Source organism: Blennius ocellaris (assembly GCF_963422515.1).
Source record: "Blennius ocellaris genome assembly, chromosome: 1".
In the NCBI taxonomy this organism is placed as follows: domain Eukaryota; kingdom Metazoa; phylum Chordata; class Actinopteri; order Blenniiformes; family Blenniidae; genus Blennius; species Blennius ocellaris.
In genome coordinates this window covers 27,316,026-27,335,557 of record NC_137650.1, presented here as the reverse complement: position 1 = coordinate 27,335,557, position 19,532 = coordinate 27,316,026, and the positions used below count along the sequence as shown (strand labels likewise).

The 19,532-nt window shown below is 37.8% G+C and overlaps 1 protein-coding gene across 1 annotated transcript in view; it reads left to right on the top strand.

Moving 5' to 3' along the window:
* gpc5a (glypican 5a) overlaps positions 1 to 19,532 on the top strand; it is a gene marked incomplete at its 5' end in the record, with an annotated part of 137,667 nt that overhangs the window by 69,650 nt on the left and 48,485 nt on the right. Inside the window, one exon of the mRNA XM_080512526.1 lies at positions 13,724 to 13,886. Coding sequence (XP_080368652.1) covers positions 13,724 to 13,886 — 163 coding nt within the window. The remainder of the gene's footprint in view (positions 1 to 13,723; positions 13,887 to 19,532) is intronic.

Below are 19,532 nucleotides of genomic sequence, written 5' to 3'. Positions count from 1 at the left end.
GTTTCAAGTTTTTCTTCTTTTTTTTGGGGGGAGTTTGAAATCATGGCCAGAAAAAGACGGGTTGAATGTGATGACTGCTTAAAAAAGTACAAATGTGGATCTGTAGTTGAAACCCACTTGTGTTGAAATACATTTGCTCTTGTGCACCAATACTTTGTGCCAAATCTTCAGGGTCTGTGCCAACACTCCCTTCAGCACATACAGATGAAATAAAAATATAGAAACTGAACTGATGCAGGAGGTAACCTGCTCCTCGTGAGCTTTTGCAAGGTTTTGTTTGGATGAATTTATATTACAAATACCCATAAATGTCTTAATTTTTTGCTACTTGTAAGTTTAACATTAATTGATAGTGAACCGTTCAACAAAATAATATATTACTGTATCATTTTTTCACTGTTGCTCAACATTAGATCCATGATAATGTATTACATATGGGAGCATTACAAATGAGAGCAATAAAGAAACTTCATTTTGTAAATGTCTCCAGCCAACAGTAGAGTCCAGTAGTCTGATAGTGTAATTATGAATGTGCAGAATGTGTGTAATATCAATATATTTAGTCCACACTGACAGTAACTGCAGCTTATTTAATCTAAAACAACTGTTTCTTGTTTGTCTGTTGAAGCGTTCAAAAGCAGATTTGAGGAGTAGAATAAAAAAATCCAAACACAAAGTTTTGCCTGTACCATAGATGAATATTGTAATCTGTTAATTAATAGATTGTAAAGGCTCAAAAATTGTAAGATTTTAACATTAATTATTGTATTTGGTTGTTGGGCTGGAAATAAATGACGTGACGTTTACTTGGTTACGCTCTGTTTTCCTTCACACTGACCAAGCAGTATTCTTTGATTAAATGATTAATTATCATGTATTTGGCAGCATTTTGGAAGCCGATACCATTTTTAAAGTTTTTATCGTTAACACTTTATGAGTAGATAGGCTCTTGTTTAAAAATGCAACATAATTCATTTGTAATGTATCAAAAAATGTTGCAGTGTCTGATTTTCTGGCTCTGATGGTTCATCTGGGAGTTTTGAAGCAATGCCCAGCGGGTGTTGCTGAAGATATGCATATAACTCTATGCATTTACAGGATTACTAGTATTGTACTGGAAGTTTTCCCCGAGAATGCTTCAGACATTGCTGGCAGACACTCTCACAAACATACAAAAGCAAAATCCTCAATAAACATCAACGGGCACTTTCCCCAGTCTCCTCTGGAGTCTAGAAATTATCTTTTGTTTTTATTGGACGAGAGCAAATTTTATTCTGGCCACGTCTGGGCAGGCAGAACTTGAACCCGGGCGCAGCCCAAACGGGGTCATGGGCCTGAGGTTGAGACTCACTGTGACGTGAGACACAGACATATTGCACATAAGATATAAAGCATCTGTGCGAGTCGATTCAATTGATGCTACTGATATTCTTGACACATCATAGCAGCTGAAGTAATGTTCATTTCGGTGTCATGATGACATGATGTTTGTATAATTCTAGCTTGGTTGTTTTTAGCATAATTATTTTTAATACACTATAATGTGTGAATTAGTAGTTTGTTTGGTTTTTAGAATCAAATGAATTTAATGAAATCTGAATGAATGTTTCACAATTGGACAACATGTATTTGTTTGATATTGTTCAGTGAATTTGTGAACGGAGCATCTAAAGTGTTTTTATTTTTGCTTCAGAGATGGGAAACGTGCAAAATACTGATACCAGAAGCCAAACTAGCAAGGTGAACTCTTACAACTGATTCTCTGTTTCAGAATTGTAGATCTTTGTATTATACATCGTGTGACTCATTTAGCAGCTTGTGCGTTCACAGTCCTTGAATCTAGTTTGCATGATCATCTCACTGGGACCTGATTTGCAAATAGTTATGATTGGCATCTCATTAACTGTTGTAGTGCAGCACACAAGCCAGCCTGCATGCTTGACCTGAATTGTCATTTCCCATCAATTTCAAAAACATATCCCACTTTATTCTTTTCCTGTTTTAAAGCCATTGATAACACATGTTCTGAGATTTGCTTCTTGTTTGTAGTCAACAAGAGGTCCCAGAATTGAAAAAAAAAAAAAAAAAAAAGTCAGGTAATTCACTGACAAATGTGGCTGCTTGAGATGGAAACTGGGGCTTGAGAAGGATATGTGGGCCATGTTCAGATTTAAAATGCAGCTGGTGGTAAATGTCTTATAAGGTATTTTTTTGTTTTCCAATTTATGCATGTTGGATGCAAACGGAGGAGGCACCTAGTGTGTTTGTAGGTGTGTGTGGTGGGAGGTTAATGGCACCTCAGTTTATGACCAGCAGAAACATCAATTACATATATGACTGCACACCCGCTCTCAACTTGTGCACATCAGTGACTGTGCACACATGTGCGTGCACAAAACACAGTACATTGCTCCTGTGAATTAGTGTAGTCTTGGTGCACCTGATTAATATTTTGAGAGTTCGCCTCAACGTACACCTGTATGTCTGCACGAATGCAAAGTTTCCCGTTTGACAGGCTTGAGAAACAAGAAGTTGCACAGTGAAATATGAACGATAGCAAAAGGTGAAATTCTATTTCCCTTAAAGGATATCACTGTCAGGCATTTTTATGAGGATGAGAATGATGTGTCCATGCAAATGTTGATTTTTTCATGTTTTTCATCTACATATCAGAAACGTTTCTTACTCTTTCCATCTATCCGCCTCTGACCTTGACGAACTCGAGTACAGAAACAGTTCACAGTTGCTCTTGGACTAAATGGAAATGTATCATTACGATTCTGCAGCCGAGGCTGCACAAAAACACTAAAGAGCAATGCAGCTATTGACAAACTCATCGCACAATCTGAGTGTACAAACTCTAGATTTCATCATCTTGCTCATCAGCAGCTCTTTCTTATGAATTATTTGTTGGCTCCTCTACTCTTTGCCTGTCCTCTCCTCTTGATGTGGTAAAACCCATCAAGAATCTTTAAGTAGGCCCTGTCCCTGTGTCTCTCAATCAAAATCAGGGGCAGGCAGCTCCTCACCCAGTCTGCAGACTGAATTATTTACCAGCCATTGATGTGGTGGTTGACCAGCAGTTTTGCTTGTGAATTATTCATATTCCCTCTCCTTTTAGTCCAAAGGATTAACACTTAGAATATATTCACATTTTATTTGTTGTGCTCTCGAATTTGCACACCACAGCCTAACATCTGACTGGTATAAAGTCTGGTTAGGGAGCAAAGGCAATTTAATTTATAACTGCCATCCTGGTCTTCAGAAAACGCAGATGATTCTTTTAACAAAACATACGTGCTCAATTTGACTTACAAATTCCATTTGTTTGATTTTGTTATTGTTGGTACAACCAGGAATCTGTAAAGTAACAGATGTCAGTGCTGTGCAGGTGAGACAAATCCTCAAGTAATACATAATGCATAATAATACATTTTCAACCTACACTTATTGTGTCAATCTTTATCCCGATGTGGTAAAAGGAGGAAATTAAAAAAACATTTGAAGACAAATCCAGCTTTTAGCTACATACCTGACGATAGCTTCATACTAAGTGATTGTATGTAAGCATAATTAGAGCATCAATGCCATAATCTTCTTTGTGCAATTAGTCAATTGTTGCAGCATTTCACTTCTACACTATTGGAGAATGTTGTGAAAGCATATTTTCATTTGCATAATGTATGCATTTAAATTTCACCAGCCATCTCTCATTTGAATTACACACGTTTGGGGTTATTTTCCCTTCAGTAGAAAAAGTAACGTAGGTTTATTAAAGTCAATATTAATTTTTGAGGTGACGGTTTTGATGTGGGCAGCCAATATCAGACAATTTACACTACAAACATTTCTTCAGAAGATGCTGTAGTGTTATGTATTTTAAATCTGAGATATGTTTATTTTGCACTACTTCCCTCTCTGATCCCCCAGCGGTCTTATTGTGGAGTTGTTTCTCGTGCATCCTCTCACCGGAGGCAGACGGCCTCTCACTTTAAGTCTGATCTCTTTCAGTTAAAGGACTTTGTTGCTCCCATCTGTTGCCAATTGTTTGCTCAAGGGTGCAAATGTTGAGTTTCTCGTGATAATACTGTAAAGTGAAGTGAAGTGCAGAGAGTGAACATATGTTAGGATTTGGCCTTGTAAGGGTAAAACTGTTTTGGATTAAATTGAAAGCCCGTAGTTAGAGTTCAAGATTGAGTGACCATAGTTGGAGGGCAGAACTGGCATGGCTTGACAATTTTATATCCTCAAAAAATAAATTTTAAATTCCCATCTCACAGCACTTTCTGACTTCTCGATCTTTATCACTCGGTTTCACGCTTCGCTGCTTGAGAGAAGGTTTTAAATATAAATCATAAACATCATGCATCCGTCTTGCAAACCATCCTCATTCAGACCAGAGTCACTCAGAGCTTGATCCCGGGGGACATGTTGCAGGGCCAACACCGGGAGACAGGCAATCACACACACCCACACACACACACTCACAGACTGACCCCAGAGCCAGTTTAGTGTCACCAATTAACCTAACAAGTATGTCTTTGAACTGCTGGGTGAAGCCAGCAGGCTTGAAGAAAAACCCACACAGACACAGGAAGAACCACATGTGAAACCAGACCTCCGTGCTTTGTGGTAACAATTCCATCTACTACATCGCTATACCACACGTTTTTGTTTTGAACGTGAAAGATTTCCTGCTGATGGCCGCTGTCAAGGAAACAGAAATGTTCCCAAAAACTGAACACATATTTTATTTACTGGGGACTATCGGATCTGACTTTATTGTTCGCTCTGGCCTGTTACTTGTATTTACTGGATTACTACTATGGTGAAGTTCACTTCATATTTGAATTTCTGCTCTTAATCACTGACCGGCTGCCTCTCGCTGTGCACTTGGCTTTAATAAACACGCCATTAGTGTTGTAGTGGAGGAGAGGGAGATGGGAAATGACGGCATGCGTCTTGGGAGCCAACTCGCATCCTGACACTTTTTCTCCTCTGACTGGCAAATGCGATCATTGTAAGATCTCTTCCCCACCCTGTATTTACGGAGAACATGTTCAGGGAGAATACTAATGAGCTTAAGACCTACGCAGCGAGACTCATCTCTTGAAAGTGAAGGCGTGTTTTGCCATTTTGCCACATGACATCCCCGAGATAGAAAATAGAAATGAAACATAATCAACAATCTGAACATGTATGCTCTCTTTGGCTTGAAAGAAACTAATTTTTGTTTGAAGACGAAACAGATGTTGTTGAAAAGATCTATTTCATGTTACAACACCCTCTGTAGGAGCTACACATAACACAAAAATGACACAAGACAATTTGATTGGTGGAGAGAAATGTATACAGAAGCATTGTAACATGTCAAAAAGAAGCCTTTTTGTTCACCTCCTGATTTGAGTGCAACATATTAGCGCTGTCACAAGGTTAACTGATGACGATAACTAAAACATGTCATATGACCTTCAAGTTATTATGATGACTCTTGTGCAAATGACTGCAATTGAATATTTGATTTTAGATATTAGGTTGTATTTGAACAAAACAGTGGAACTAGTTTGGTAACCACTGATATTAAAAAGTAACCTCTGCATTACTTCCGTGTCTCTTTAGTAGACCTGTATATCTAATGTGCACAGAGCTGTATTGTTCTAGTGTTTCAGCGACACATTAGCTCAGCTGTCAGTCTGAGTCAGTCCAATGACTAATTCCCTTCATTACATTCAGCTGACGTTACGTCACTTAGATGATGGGAGATAGTTTATAATCTGGATGGTATCAGTTCTTCAAGTGAATAATTAATTTATGAACTAATGGCAGCACGGGGGAAACAGAAACAAAAGAGCTGAGGCAAACGAACAATGTACAGACAGCAGCATATTACTAATGTAACATTACTGTCAGGAGGACCGACTTACTGGGGCACTCCTCCAGTAAACAGGAGTTTAGTCTAACAGTAACAGAGCTGCTTCACAGTGTAGTCATCAGCTTTACCTAAAGTCTTGAAAAGTACATACAATTTATATTTATGCAAACTCTTCTGTTGTTTGAAAGATATATATTGTAATCATACTCATACTCAACATACTCCAGGTTCCTAGATTGAAGTCATGTCTATAATCTACTCGCCTACTCATTCATCTTCCAAATGTCACATTACCCAGTTTTCTTCCAGTTATAATTACTGAGACTCTCAGAAGTCACAGTCTGCTATGTTTATTCATTGAGCGCGATTTAAAAATAAACCGTTGAAGGGGGGAATAAAGCCCAAAGGACATCTACAAAGTTCTCCACCTGTCAAGTCACGTGCAGACATTAAATAATCAACACATTGAAAGGAAAAACGTGAAAGCAGACACGACATGAAAATGAAAAACAGGGAACAGGATATTCGATTACATGAGTGATAATGTCCTTGAACACTCAAGACAAGATTAGATGTTTTTAAGTAGCTTTCTGAAGGCTGAGTAAGATAATATTGACAGCAGAAACTCCTTCAAGTCTTTGCAGATTTTCGACCTCTAAATGTGATATTGAATTGATAGCAAGGTGCTTGAAGGAAGGATAAGTGAAGATTGCTACTTAGTTGAATATGAATGGAAGGCTGATGAACAAAATCAGATTTCGTAAAGCTTTACAAAACCATGGAGTGGAAACACATCGAGCTTGTGAATGAGAAATATGTAATATGTTTTGAAGAGCTGTGCAAATGTTTCACGTCTTTCCCCCCCCAAGGGGATTAATAAAGTACAATTCTTCTTTTAGAATGAGAAACCATTGTTAGGAATCTCTTCTCAATTGTTAGCAGTTTAGTGTGAATGCTGTTGAAGTAATTCAGGTTTGAAAATAGGAAGCTGTTGTACAAAATAAGGTGTGGATTAGAGAACAAGCTTTTTGTATTACCCTAATCAGATTCATTGTTTTTTTTACAAACTTGAATATTCCAATGTGAACATTCATCTGAAACCAAAAGTCAGTTAATAAATATTTTTGGACTTCTTCTGAGAAAGTATTTTTTTTGTGGGGGGGGGGGGGGGGGGGGGTGATCAAAAACTTTTTTTTTAAATGATATTTTATTTTTATAGAACTGTTTAAAAATAGATTCTAATTCACAATTCACAGCTATAATAACAAACTTAAAGTTGCCATGTACAGCTAGGCTGGTATCATCAGCAAACACAAAACAAAAAAAGGCAAGAATGCATGGATAAGACATTGATTTATGAAATACAAAGAAAACAAATAAACAAATGAATGAATGTTCAAGATTGATCCCTGTGGAAGCTTAACGAGAATAATTGGTTCATTAAATGAAGAGCATTGGAGGGCAACACTCTATAATACATATCTGTTCAGCTGGGAAATGATAATATTATTGATTGAGTCAAATGCTTTGCATAAATTAAAGAAAAAATACCCAGGGCATTTTTTTCCCTGTCTTGGGCTGATGAAACATAATTTAGGAGTTACAGCAATGCATGCTCAGTGTAATTTTCTTCATAATATTAGTTGCCAATTTTTTTCATCAACTTTTATATCGGTATACCTATGACATATTAAAAATGTGTACCTGTTTCTTCAAACAGTCATGACATGTAGTCATTAGATCTTTTTTTTTTTTTTTGCAGTATTTTAAGGACTCTTAACCATAGACTCTACTTTTGTCTGTGGTGGGAAAAGTGGCTTAAATCGTTGCATAGGTTGGATAAACGTAGTGAAAATGCCCTTACATTTGCAAGATGCAGTAATGGCAGTCACCTTGTTCCATTACTGTAGAAGCTGCTGAAGTGTGGACCTTAATGGTGTGAGGTCACAAATTGGAGTTGAAAGCCGAGAGGAAACTGAAAAGGAGTGGACATTCCTATACTGATCAGCTACTTTCTCCATGCTACCTGAAAAAAAAACTAAAACAATTGCAAGGTATTTGTCATTGTTCTAAACTTTGTAGGCATTGAAGAAATGTATATATGTGACCCCATATTTTGCTTAATTACTCATGCTGCCTCATATTTTCTCATTTGCCTCATTTTCACTTTGCGCCAGAAGAATAGGCGGCAAAAACAGACAGTGTATTTAGGTGGTGCCTCATACTTTATAAAAGAAACTCAAAACTGTGTGTCATTTGGGCCAAGTTTTAATGGCCACGTGTCTGCATATTTGTACGTTTGTGGGTAATTCATTATTTCGACTACCTGTGGGGAGAAATGGTGTCGGAAATTGTTGCCGTTTGATTTAATGTTTCGATAATGTTTCCCAGATGGGAGGAGTGGAAATAAAGAAGTGTGTGGGCTGGATGAATGGCGTCCTTGATGATGCTCTAGGCTTTACTTATGCAGCGGGTAATGAAGATATCATACCACTATAGAAAGCCTGTGCTAGTGAAGTTTTTGATGCTGGCTTTACTGTATTCTGCTGCAGTTTCTTGTCCTGCACTGTCAAATGTGCCAAACCATACACACTGCGATGCAGCCTGTCAAAGTATACTCTCTATGGTGCCATGATGAAAGTTGAGCCAAGCCTCAATTCCCATGCCAGATCTTTTGTGGACGCCTCACGAACCACAGTCTTTGTTGTGATTTTCTGCACTGGTGGAGGAAACAGTTGGTATTGTGAAGAAGTTTGTGATGTGTACAGCATTGAATTGAATTATTATTATTATTATTATTTTTTTTTTTTTATGTACATCAGATGGTTGAGACTGCATTAAGGCTGAAAAGGGAACTGGAAGTTATACTCAAGAGAAAAAAGAGTGGAAATTTATGTTAGCCACTTAAATGTAATATTTGTTCCAAAAATACACTCTGCAATCAAACACCACTCAGATCTTTTTAGAAATTAATTTATTCTTGAGGATTTATTCATCACTGCTTATATCTTATATTTATCTGAATATATTTCACTCACTTTCCAAATTAACTAGGACTGTATTTTCTTTTTTAAGGTTCTACTAGATATCACACACTATGTCTCAATAGGATACCTTATATACTGTAAAAAAAAAAAGTCAAATTAAATAGAAATAATAACAACAAAAAATAATATTTACATACACATGGATGTTGGGTCATAATTTATACTACATCAATTCTGGTAGGAAGAAAATGTCAGCGGTGAACTGAAAATGAATTAAAATCAGGAGTTCAGGGTTGCATGGAAAACCCTGTACCATTTGACATATGACATTTGTATACTGGTAAACAAGATTATATCTATCAGTGGTGGTCACTTCTAGACTTTTACAGTAAAAAAGGAATTAAGTCAACAGATGAGCAATAAGGTAGTAAAATAGACGTTAAATAATAGGTAACAATAGGTTCCCGATCCAGTTTTATAGTCTTTAATGCTGAAATCGTGAGTTTGGTTGTTTTTGATTAATTGCTTCTAATTATATGTGTTTCAACAAAACAGATGGACTTAAGTGTTTGAATTTTCATTAACAATAAAGAGTGGCCACGGCCAATTAGCAGAGAAAATGGGAATTGCAGTAGATGTATTAACACTTAAGGATAACTCGAGCATAAAAGTCTCTCTGTCTGTCAAGTTAATGTCCAGTTATATTTGGGTTAATTCAGTTTTATGTGCAAGTCTAGACTCCTTTGGGCCATTTCTCATATATATATATATATATATATATATAGGAATAGAAAAACAGGTGACCACCCGCGGAGGGCGAGAGGGGAATTTTATTATATATATACTGGTTAGTTGCCAATTTACAAAGCAAAGTTTGACTTATTGTTAAAATGTAAAAAAAAAAAGTCAATGTTTTTTAATGAGTACTATTTATAATGGAGCAGGTGTGTGTGTGTGTGTGTGTGTGTGTGTGTTCACCCCGTGTCCGTCAGGTACTCCGGCTTAATTCGACAATTCAAAGATGTCTTAATAGTCGTCTCGACATCACCTGTAGAAGTGAATGTGAGAAGTTAATTGTTTGTCTCTGTGCGTTTGCCCTGTGATGGACTGATGACCTGTTCAGGGGCGTCACTCAGTGTAAGCTGGGATCAGCTCCTCTTGGATAAAGTAGTTTTATACGATTGATGGACATTTAGTTGGTTTTCGAATCATTCCAAAAGAAAAGAAAATGACCAATTAAGGGTATCATTATTCACACAAAATCATTACAAAGTATGCTGTGATGTATTTTTATTTTTTTATTACATGGGTAGTCTTGTTTTGGGAACAGTATAATTTGTGGGGTTTTTTTTGTTTTTGGTCATCACTGACTCTACACACGCTGCAGAAACAGCCAAAGGGTTGCCCAAGGGACGCTATGCAGTGTTTGAATGAATCAAAACACCTGTCTCCCAGCCAGCATTAGACAAATCCCATGCTATTCAGAGAAGAGAGGCTAATAACGCAGTTTGGCAATCCAGGCTGATTTCATTGTGTGAGAGAAAAGTCAGTAGAGCCATTCAATACGGTCCAACACAGAACAGATTCTCTTGTAGGCCCAGAAAGGCAAAAGTAATGAGCGGCGTGCTGATTGACAGGCTTGGTCAGATAAAACGGATGTGTCCGCGGCTTTGGAACAAATCAGTTAACTGTGAAATATCATTAGCTAATGAGGCTTGATTAATGAATTACTACTATTTGATGCAGCTCAAGTCATCTGCCATTGACTGCACAAATCAAACGTCACACTTTGGTTTGCTCTTAAAAGCCAGCGTTTTGAAGAAGTCAGGCCAAACCTTCTGGTTTTGGGAATAACATGTCCGTGTGCCAATGTGTTAGTAACAGATTACTATTATAAAATATATATATATATATATATATATATATATATATATATATATATATATATATATATATATATATATATATATATATAAAAAAGGGTTTTGAGTTTGTTAAATGGTTTGTTGTAAATAAAAAACAAAACAAAACAAAACACTACAGTCTGTTTGTCCTGTTGTTAACTGTTAGTATTAACATTAGCTGAAACACCTTTCGGAAAAAAAACAACAACTCCTGTTTACCGAATTCAAATCAGTCTTCCTGACAGCATCATGAAAGATTTACAATTGTCAGTAACATTACCATTAGCCTGTCTCCACATTAGCTGTGATGCATTTGTGGCCATAAATAAACAACTCATCTTACTAATTGCTGTCTGCTGCTGTTTACAGGTTAGTTTATCGAAGCTGCTTAGTACCTGTTTCTTCTCGAAACGGAGTCCGATGACGATTGCCAGGTTGCAAGTGGAGCACTTGTTGTTGACAAAACTGGACTTTGATAATGACTCAATGAGTCAAACAGACCAAAGCAACATGTGCACCAAAGCGTTTGACTTCCTGATGCAGCTTCATCTACACTTAATGAGTGAATCAAACTGACCTGCACAGCACTCGCCACGAAAACATCAATGTGACTAATATTAAGACGCCAAATAAAGGAGAGACAATTAAATGTAGCACCAGTTACTTTTCTAAGGAAGTAGTTACTTGTTTGGATAAAAAAACCTGTTGCTTTAATTGAAGACAGATTTTTACTCACGTTAATTCACTGGAGAACGTGTGTGATGTGTACATAGCACCAGTTAATGATACTAACAGAATTTATTACTTTTCACTCTTGGGGCTGCAGAGTGCTGAAATGGTTATCACTTCCAGCTCACTGAGAAGATTCCTGTGGTGGTGTATTGAACTGGCTCCTTACGGGAAGACTCAGCTGTGATGAGCTCCAGCTTCCTCTGACCTCAAGTTCAATGTAAAAAAAAAACAAAAGAAAGGGTGCAGAAGCTGGACGAATGGATGGATTCCTTCGGGTTCTCCTTGAATGAGCTCGGTTTCTATATGCCTCTTAAATGTAAGGGTCTCTGATGTCTAATAAATGTCCATATATAATCAAAGGCAATATACAATGCTGTTTTTGTAAAAACCCATAAAAAGATCCAAAGCTGATGGTCCTACCATACTATGCCATACTATTTCCTCTACAAACTTGAGAATTGTAGCTGTGTCTAGCCAGCTAATGGAGAAGGGTTGTTTCCACTTTACTGTCAGTTGTGAGGTTATTTACTGCAGCAGGATGGTACAAATGTATTTGAGATGAGACACAGTGCCTGTGGTCATTGTAATGAAGGACCATATCATGCAGTACAACAGGAGTTCCATTGAATCTCATTGAAATAGTTTTTATTCAACAAAGATGATCCACTCAGCAGAGGAATGGAATGAATCAGCCTTTGACTGCAAAGTTTGTTATTGAGATCAGTTGTTTTTTTAATTTATTTTTTGTGTGGTGGGGGTTGGTGGACTCAGAGATCTTTATGATGGCACCTAACTCATGTCGGAGAAAAGAAGCAATATGCAAGTTAGAAAAATGTTTCAGGTTGTCTAAGTTTTACTGAAGCAGAACAGCAGGGAAGTCAGCTCTCCAGTGATTCTCATCCTCCATCAAAGTTTCTCAACAAAGTTGTGACTTGAGACTCGACCAAAGGTCTTGTGATTGTGTTCATTTGTGTTCACGTTTAAAAGTAAACAGCGTTTCTTCCCTCCTACACACACTCACACACACGTACACAAGTTCATTTATACATTTTAACCTTTCAAGTCAGCGCAGATGATAAACAAGGAAATCTTGAAGCTTTCTTTGCATATTGTTTCTCTTGTATATAGATAATTATTGCAGAGCGCTACCATTTGTTAAAGCTGAAGGTTTTTGATCTCAACATACTGAAGCCTGGAGCAGTGCTCTGTCGTTTGGACTCCCACAAAAAAGGTAAAATTGAGTGAAACCTCAAATTACCCTCAGACACCACGGGAACTAATTATTTTGTAAATGTATAACACAATGTAGTTCTCGCAACTATATCAAAAGGAAAGCATACATTAAGTGAAAGGTTGCGTTGCTTCAACTGCCAATTTTCCCCGTCAACATTCAGCAGGAGACTGCAGACAGGCACTGGTATGTCTCTGCTCAGCCATGGCAGCAACCCTGACTCCGTCTCTCCGCTGCACTCAGCAGCAACTAATTAGCATAGACGCTACCTTTCTGATCAACACAAAGCATTCTCTCTTGTTTCCAGTGACGCACAATGAATTTAAATGAGCCAATTAGCGTATGCATTTCCCCTGGTGTCGAGTTCACAAAGGCTTTGATTGAGATTCTGCTGCACAGCAATACGGCAGAAAGTTTAGCTGCCCTGCAGGATGGTGCAGTCACAAAGGAGGGCTGTCATGTAACTCCTACTGTAGTGTCTTGTTCCCGGGAGTGTTTAGGATAATTGTAAATTAAATGGGAAAAAAAAAAATTCTGCAAAGGAATTTCCCTCTATTCTTTTAAAGCAACAAAGACAAATATTTTTATTTTGACAGAAAAAGTAGATTAATGTGAAGCAAAAATTTTTATTATTATTTTTTTAATTCAAGAATGGTAATTTGGATGTAGCTATTGTGTTTGTTAAGACACTGTAACTGACTGGAAAGCTTATGAGTTAATAGATTCCTTTCTGAAATGTTTTTTCCTCTTAATTTTCTGAAAATATATTCCATACTGTGCTGAGCATGAAACGACCTTGTTTACAGTGTCCTGTTATGAATATTGAATAAGTGACCCAGACTGTTTAATTCTGATTCAAACCTTCTTGCTTCGTGGGATTAAATCCAGAGTGAAAACACATTCGATCAATTTGGCTGAACAATGCAGCTACACAGACAGTACATTTCTTACAAATAAATACATATCATTCTTTGTGTGTGTTTCTTTCAATTCCCAGCTGCTGCAGGGAAAGTCCATCCCGAAGCTGGGCTCTCTGGACCAGATTGAAACAGGAAGTGGAGATACAGAGGGACGCTACAGCGGGGATTGCGATGATGAGGATGGCTGCAGTGGTTCAGGTGGTGGCGAGTTTAAGAGGAAAGTCTCCAGAGTCTCCAAATGTAAGTCTCATTCTTGATACATACCTTAACTTTATCTAAAGCCATTACATCCACAGGTGGACAGATTGAGTAGTAAACATCAGTAACATCACTTTTATTGTAGATTGTTTTAAAGATTTAGATTAAGTCCGAATGCAGTTTTTTCAGTAAATTAATTAATAGTCAAATGAAGTGGGAAGTTTTGTGCCTTTTCACTTTAATAAGTGCACAAGTTTTGAAAAATAAACAAAAAAAAACAATAATCAGTCTTTACCAAGTGGCAAGTCCAAATATTTAAGTGAGTCTGCAAACTTGATGCACTCAATGCTGTTCATATATGCTGTTTAACTCATAAATGTGAATATCAAATTGTGCCTCTTATCCATTCATCTTTTGAAGTTAGCGAGATTTTAAAAGCTATTTTTTGATCCAGGAAGAGATTAAAAGGTACACTCAAGTAATCCTATATTTTAACAAGACTTACTCCTGTCTCCATTTTACGACAGCAGTAATAATACTCATTAAAGATAATGGTTGCTATGGGGGCATTATTGCAATCAAGGCCTGTTACTTCAAAAATTATTGCCCCTCAGTGGATCGGTAACCCCTGATGAATCAGAGCGGCAGAGCTCTTCTCTTCGTTCGGTAGCCTTCCACGCTCTCCTCTCTGCACGCTGATTCCTTTTCTCCTCTACTCTCCATCAAACATGCTAACAGCCTGATTAATCACCTCTCTCATTTTGCCTATGGCGACAGTGAAAGGGGAGTCGGGGGGGTGGGAAGGAGGGGGTGTCATGCAAACAAGCCACTCTCTCCACGTAAATGTTGCCTCTACTGCTCGTCAGTCTGACTCGAGGCTTCAGCGGCCCGGGCAAGACACTTAACAATCGCTCATCTGAGGCTGTAGGGAGCCTCTGACATTTATCACCCATTACAGTACAGCCGCCCTTTCCTTGTCATAGGCCAGATCAACCTGTCTCCCATATTTATGATCCACTGTCTGCTGTGACCTCTGTGGCACATCTGTCCCCCGCTGCCTGACCCCTGCGCAAACACTGAGAATTCCCCTTCTGACCCACACCTGCGGTCAGCCCCGCCTGGATCCAACACTCGTTTTTAGAAATCCAATACAGCTATTTCTATTTTCTCATTTGATTTATTGGTGTGGAATTAAAGGAAATGTAAACTGCACACCAAGGATGTAGCAACACAGAGAATGTAATGTTCTTTTTTCTTTTGCACTCAACAAAAGAGTCCTATTCACCTTTGCAAAACAAAGCACTAGAGCACTCTAATGTTTTAGGTTTTTTTTTCTTCAACATAAGCTTCTGTAAGTGCTGTCTTTTATGTGCAGGCACACTTTCCAAAAAAAAAAAAAAAGTATAATAATGGAGGTCTAATCCAAAACACCTCTTCAATTTGTAGGAGTGAGTTAAGGTCAGAGATAAATAAACAACTCACTGTCCACTGAATCATTCTCCTTCACTGTTAGTAACTACAGATTACATAAAACAAATCCATTAAATCTAGTGTATGACACAGGCTAAAAGATATCTTTTAGAGCCGCATTTGGCCAGTGAATGAAGAGATTTCCCCCCCCCCAAAAAAGACGTTTTTGCTTCACCAGCTTAGCTGCAGACACAATGTTCCTCCTACTGTTAATGTCAATGTGCTACTCTTTTAAGTTTTTCATTGACATCAGTCTGACAATACAATATCAGAGAATGTGTGCAATCCTTTGTTATAATACAATAAAGTGTAAGGACGCGATACGTGTTTATTTCAAATCTAAAATTTGACCACCTGGGAGTAGCGACCCGCAAAACACAAGTTTATTTCCCACTTTCGGTTGCTACACGGCAGTGCTTTAAACTATCCTCAGTCTATGCAATCTCAGAAGATGTCCGTGAAACAGGAGGTTGGGATGAGAAAAACTATGCATTTTTGTTTCAAATCTGTAACCTAGTAGAACCAAAGATACAAAATAAAAAATATTGATATTTCAAGTGATTGCAATTAACATACATCTCTGCATCGCCTTTAGTGTTGCCACTAGAGCCACTTCGTAGAGGTTTTTGGATCCATCCATATAACAATTCGAACAAATGAGTAGTTCCTGCCAGTCCGTGCGAAAATGCATTTTGGATCGATCTGAATATTGCTACTAAATATTGTATTGAAGCACCTTTCAAAGTATGAACATACCTGTCTAACAATTATATAATGATTTGTAAATCTTCCAGCTATTAAAATAATCTCAAATGTCTATGAAAACTGGATACTATTTTTTGTGAATATGTAAAGATGTAATCATCCAATATTAAAATGGGTCATATCTCGCTTGCGCTCGTGTTACTGTTTTAGATGATGAAATGAGCTCGTCTTTGTTGATTTGATCAAAGCATTTTGATACAGGAGATATCTGTGAATGACAAGACTAGAAGTGTGACAGATTTAAGACATTCATAATAATCTATGGTGTTTATCATATGAATCTGTGCTCAGCCTGTCATACTAAAGACAAATTACTACCAGAGCAGCTCATGAAATGCCAAATTCAATCTTGATTCCTTATGCTTTTGGATAACAATTATGTATGCTATTGATGTTGCTGTGAGAAGCATTTGAACACATTTATAAGAAACTGACATAATCAAAAGGCTGTAATTTTTCAATAATGAATAGTCAAATGTTGAAGGAATACATTCCCTCTGCTCAACATGAGCATAAGGTTTTAGAAAGATAACCTTCAACTTGTCATATGCCTCTACTAATGTGCTAATTTCTTCTCCATCTAAATTGCAGCAGAGACAAACTGTAAACCTGTCCTATAATATATTATTGCCTCGTCTTCATGGTGTTATGACAAATTCAATTTATACGTCCCAGCACATATATGGCATTACTTTATTCGTATGGGGTGCAGTGTACAAATAGACTTGTAGCTCTTTCCTTGGTCTTGAAAAAAAAAATATGGCTGGTTAGCCACAAACTGACTAAATGTATGTCTGTGACTATCTGATGCCTGGTGTGACACAAACTGGGCATAATGAATTAACTCTATTATTCGAAAGTCACACTGATGAGTTAATGACAATCCCCGAATACAAGAGCAAATAGGTTCATTTCATTTCAATATCCTTGAAAAGGTAAATGAATCACTGAGCTGGATGCTCCTGGGTACTTTCTATTAGTTGCAGAATTTTTAAGTATTCTACAATGATGTACAGTATCCTTAAACAACACCCCGGGATGGAAAGAAGAATTGAATTTCCAAGTACAGTATTTAAATGAGTTCCCTGCAAATGGTTTGCGCATTGCTCAGGGAAAATACAGACCATAGACACTTCTGTTCAGATTAAATGTTGCAGAGTTATACTTCTGCAAAACCAAAAGATTCCTAGAAACAAGGGCACTGAAACAGAAGAGCTTCAGTTCACGGCTGTCTAGTCTGTCACTTCATTTTGATCAGACAAGTAAGTCAACCAAATTGCAATTAGCTGCACTGAGGTGTCGCCTCATGCTGCAGAGTTAACACATTAACATGGTTTTCAGTGGGCGATAAAATGTGATTCATTGAATTATATTTGCTTCTGGGAGTTCGGCTGTGAGCTCGGCAAAGTTAAAACCATTCTTCCTGTATCAACAGGGTTCATAAATTGGTTGCTGTCAGGTGAGATCATGGTAGAGGACGTAAATAAAAAGTGTTTTTGTTTGAGTCTGAGTGGGAAAATAGAAAGCTGCTGAGGTGTCAAAGTATTCAATACATAAACCAGCAGTAAGTGCAATGACAGAGGCAGTTAAAAAAACAAACATGTGCAGGTGAGATGATACCCAATGCTAATCACATCTCACCACACACTAGAAACAGACAGAGAACTTTAAATAACTTAACTCCCACAGAGGAATTAATCACAAGTGGCGAAAGTCGCGTTGAGAGTGAGAGGGAGACAAATGTAGTGTGGCTGTTTCTATTTTCAACTTTTTGGTGTTCATACAATAAAGTCTGAGCTTTAAAATATTTGACTGTATATGAAATGTATCACGTTAAAAAGACCGTGCCTCCAGCTGTCATGTTATGACAAACATGACATTCTGTCAAAGTAAATTAGGCCCAGAGTTGTTGCTATGTTGGTGTCAGATACAGAGCTTAAACACCATGTATAATTTTATTTGAAGTCTTTCTCTACAATTATTTATAATCCCCTCTCCTTTATGTCTTTGATATTTATCAGCAGAACATGCTGACGTTAGATGAGTGCGATCAAATCAAATGGGATCAGCTCGATACTGACAATACAAGCCTGATTTAAGGGATTATCTCATTATGCAGAAATCCTGCCTGTGTGAAAATGGTGCCGGTGTGACAAGAGGCACTGATGTGAGCAGTGCAACATTCTAAAATCTGAAGGTCTGGCAAAAATGTAGCCTTTGCAGCAAAGAAGCATTTACTGCACTTAGTTTCAGATTGCAATTTTGGAAAACAACAATTAAGCTGGTTTTTGTGTGTGTGTGTGTGTGTGTGTGTGTGTGTGTGTGTGTGTGTGTGTGTGTGTGTGTGTGTGTGTGTGTGTGTGTGTGTGTGTGTGTGTGTGTGTGTGTGTGTGCGTGTGCACGTGCGTGCGTGTGACAGAAGATAGTCACTTCACCCTGTTTGGGCATGGAGATGCACCGACATGCCTCAGTGGGTCACACCAAGTCAGAAAACTAAAGAAATCAAGACTCAACAGCGAGAGCATGTAACCAGAGCTTGTCCAGGTGTTTACTTTCCGCATGGACCTATTTTATTTTTACAGTCAGCACACACCTGTCAGTTCATTGAGTAAAAACACTTGTTTGACTGTTCGCCCCTAATTAAATGAACACTTGCTACTGATGAGCACCTCAATGTCAAAACTATTGTAAGATCACAGACGTTGTATATTGCCATCGGCCACCAAGCATGTAAAGCATCATAACCGGTATCATAATTACTAATTATAGTATACATAATTGGAGTACTCATTAACAGAAGCTATAATGTATCCCATGTGAGCTGAGTGAGCCTAGGTTGTCGCTGCAGGTACTTTGCGGAAGTGCGCAACTCCTTTTAAGTTCTTCTCGCACAAATTCAGAACTCGGTGTAATTACACACCTCGACATCCCCTAAATAACCGCAAAGAAATGTTGTTGTTATTATTTACTTTGATGTTTTGAAGTTAATTTCAGTAAATAAGGTGAAGCTGAAGCCGTTCAAGTAATTGGGATGAGGCAATTTACTGCTGCCGCCCTTCCTTATGATTTAGACTGATGAGACAATTATATGGTACACCTGATCTACATCGCCTATCTCAGATTTGAAGGTTTTTATTCTTGCACAGGGTGACATCAAGGAAATGCAAGAGTCTAAGCTCGCCATAAATAGGTGTGGTTCACATTTTTCTCTTCTGGTGCCCTATCTATCCATCTTCTATTGCTGACTATGTGATAGATCGCACCCTTTACATCACTGTGCCACTTTTCTACTATCTTGAGCGTCTTGAACCACCAGTAGGTTACTATACAGTATTGGTCCGTGTCTCTTATGGTCATTAGTTTTTGTTGACTGCCCAACAAAAAACACTGGTTGCAGGCCAATGAAAAACATGTTTTGATAGTCATATTATTAGAATACTATCAGCAAAGTAT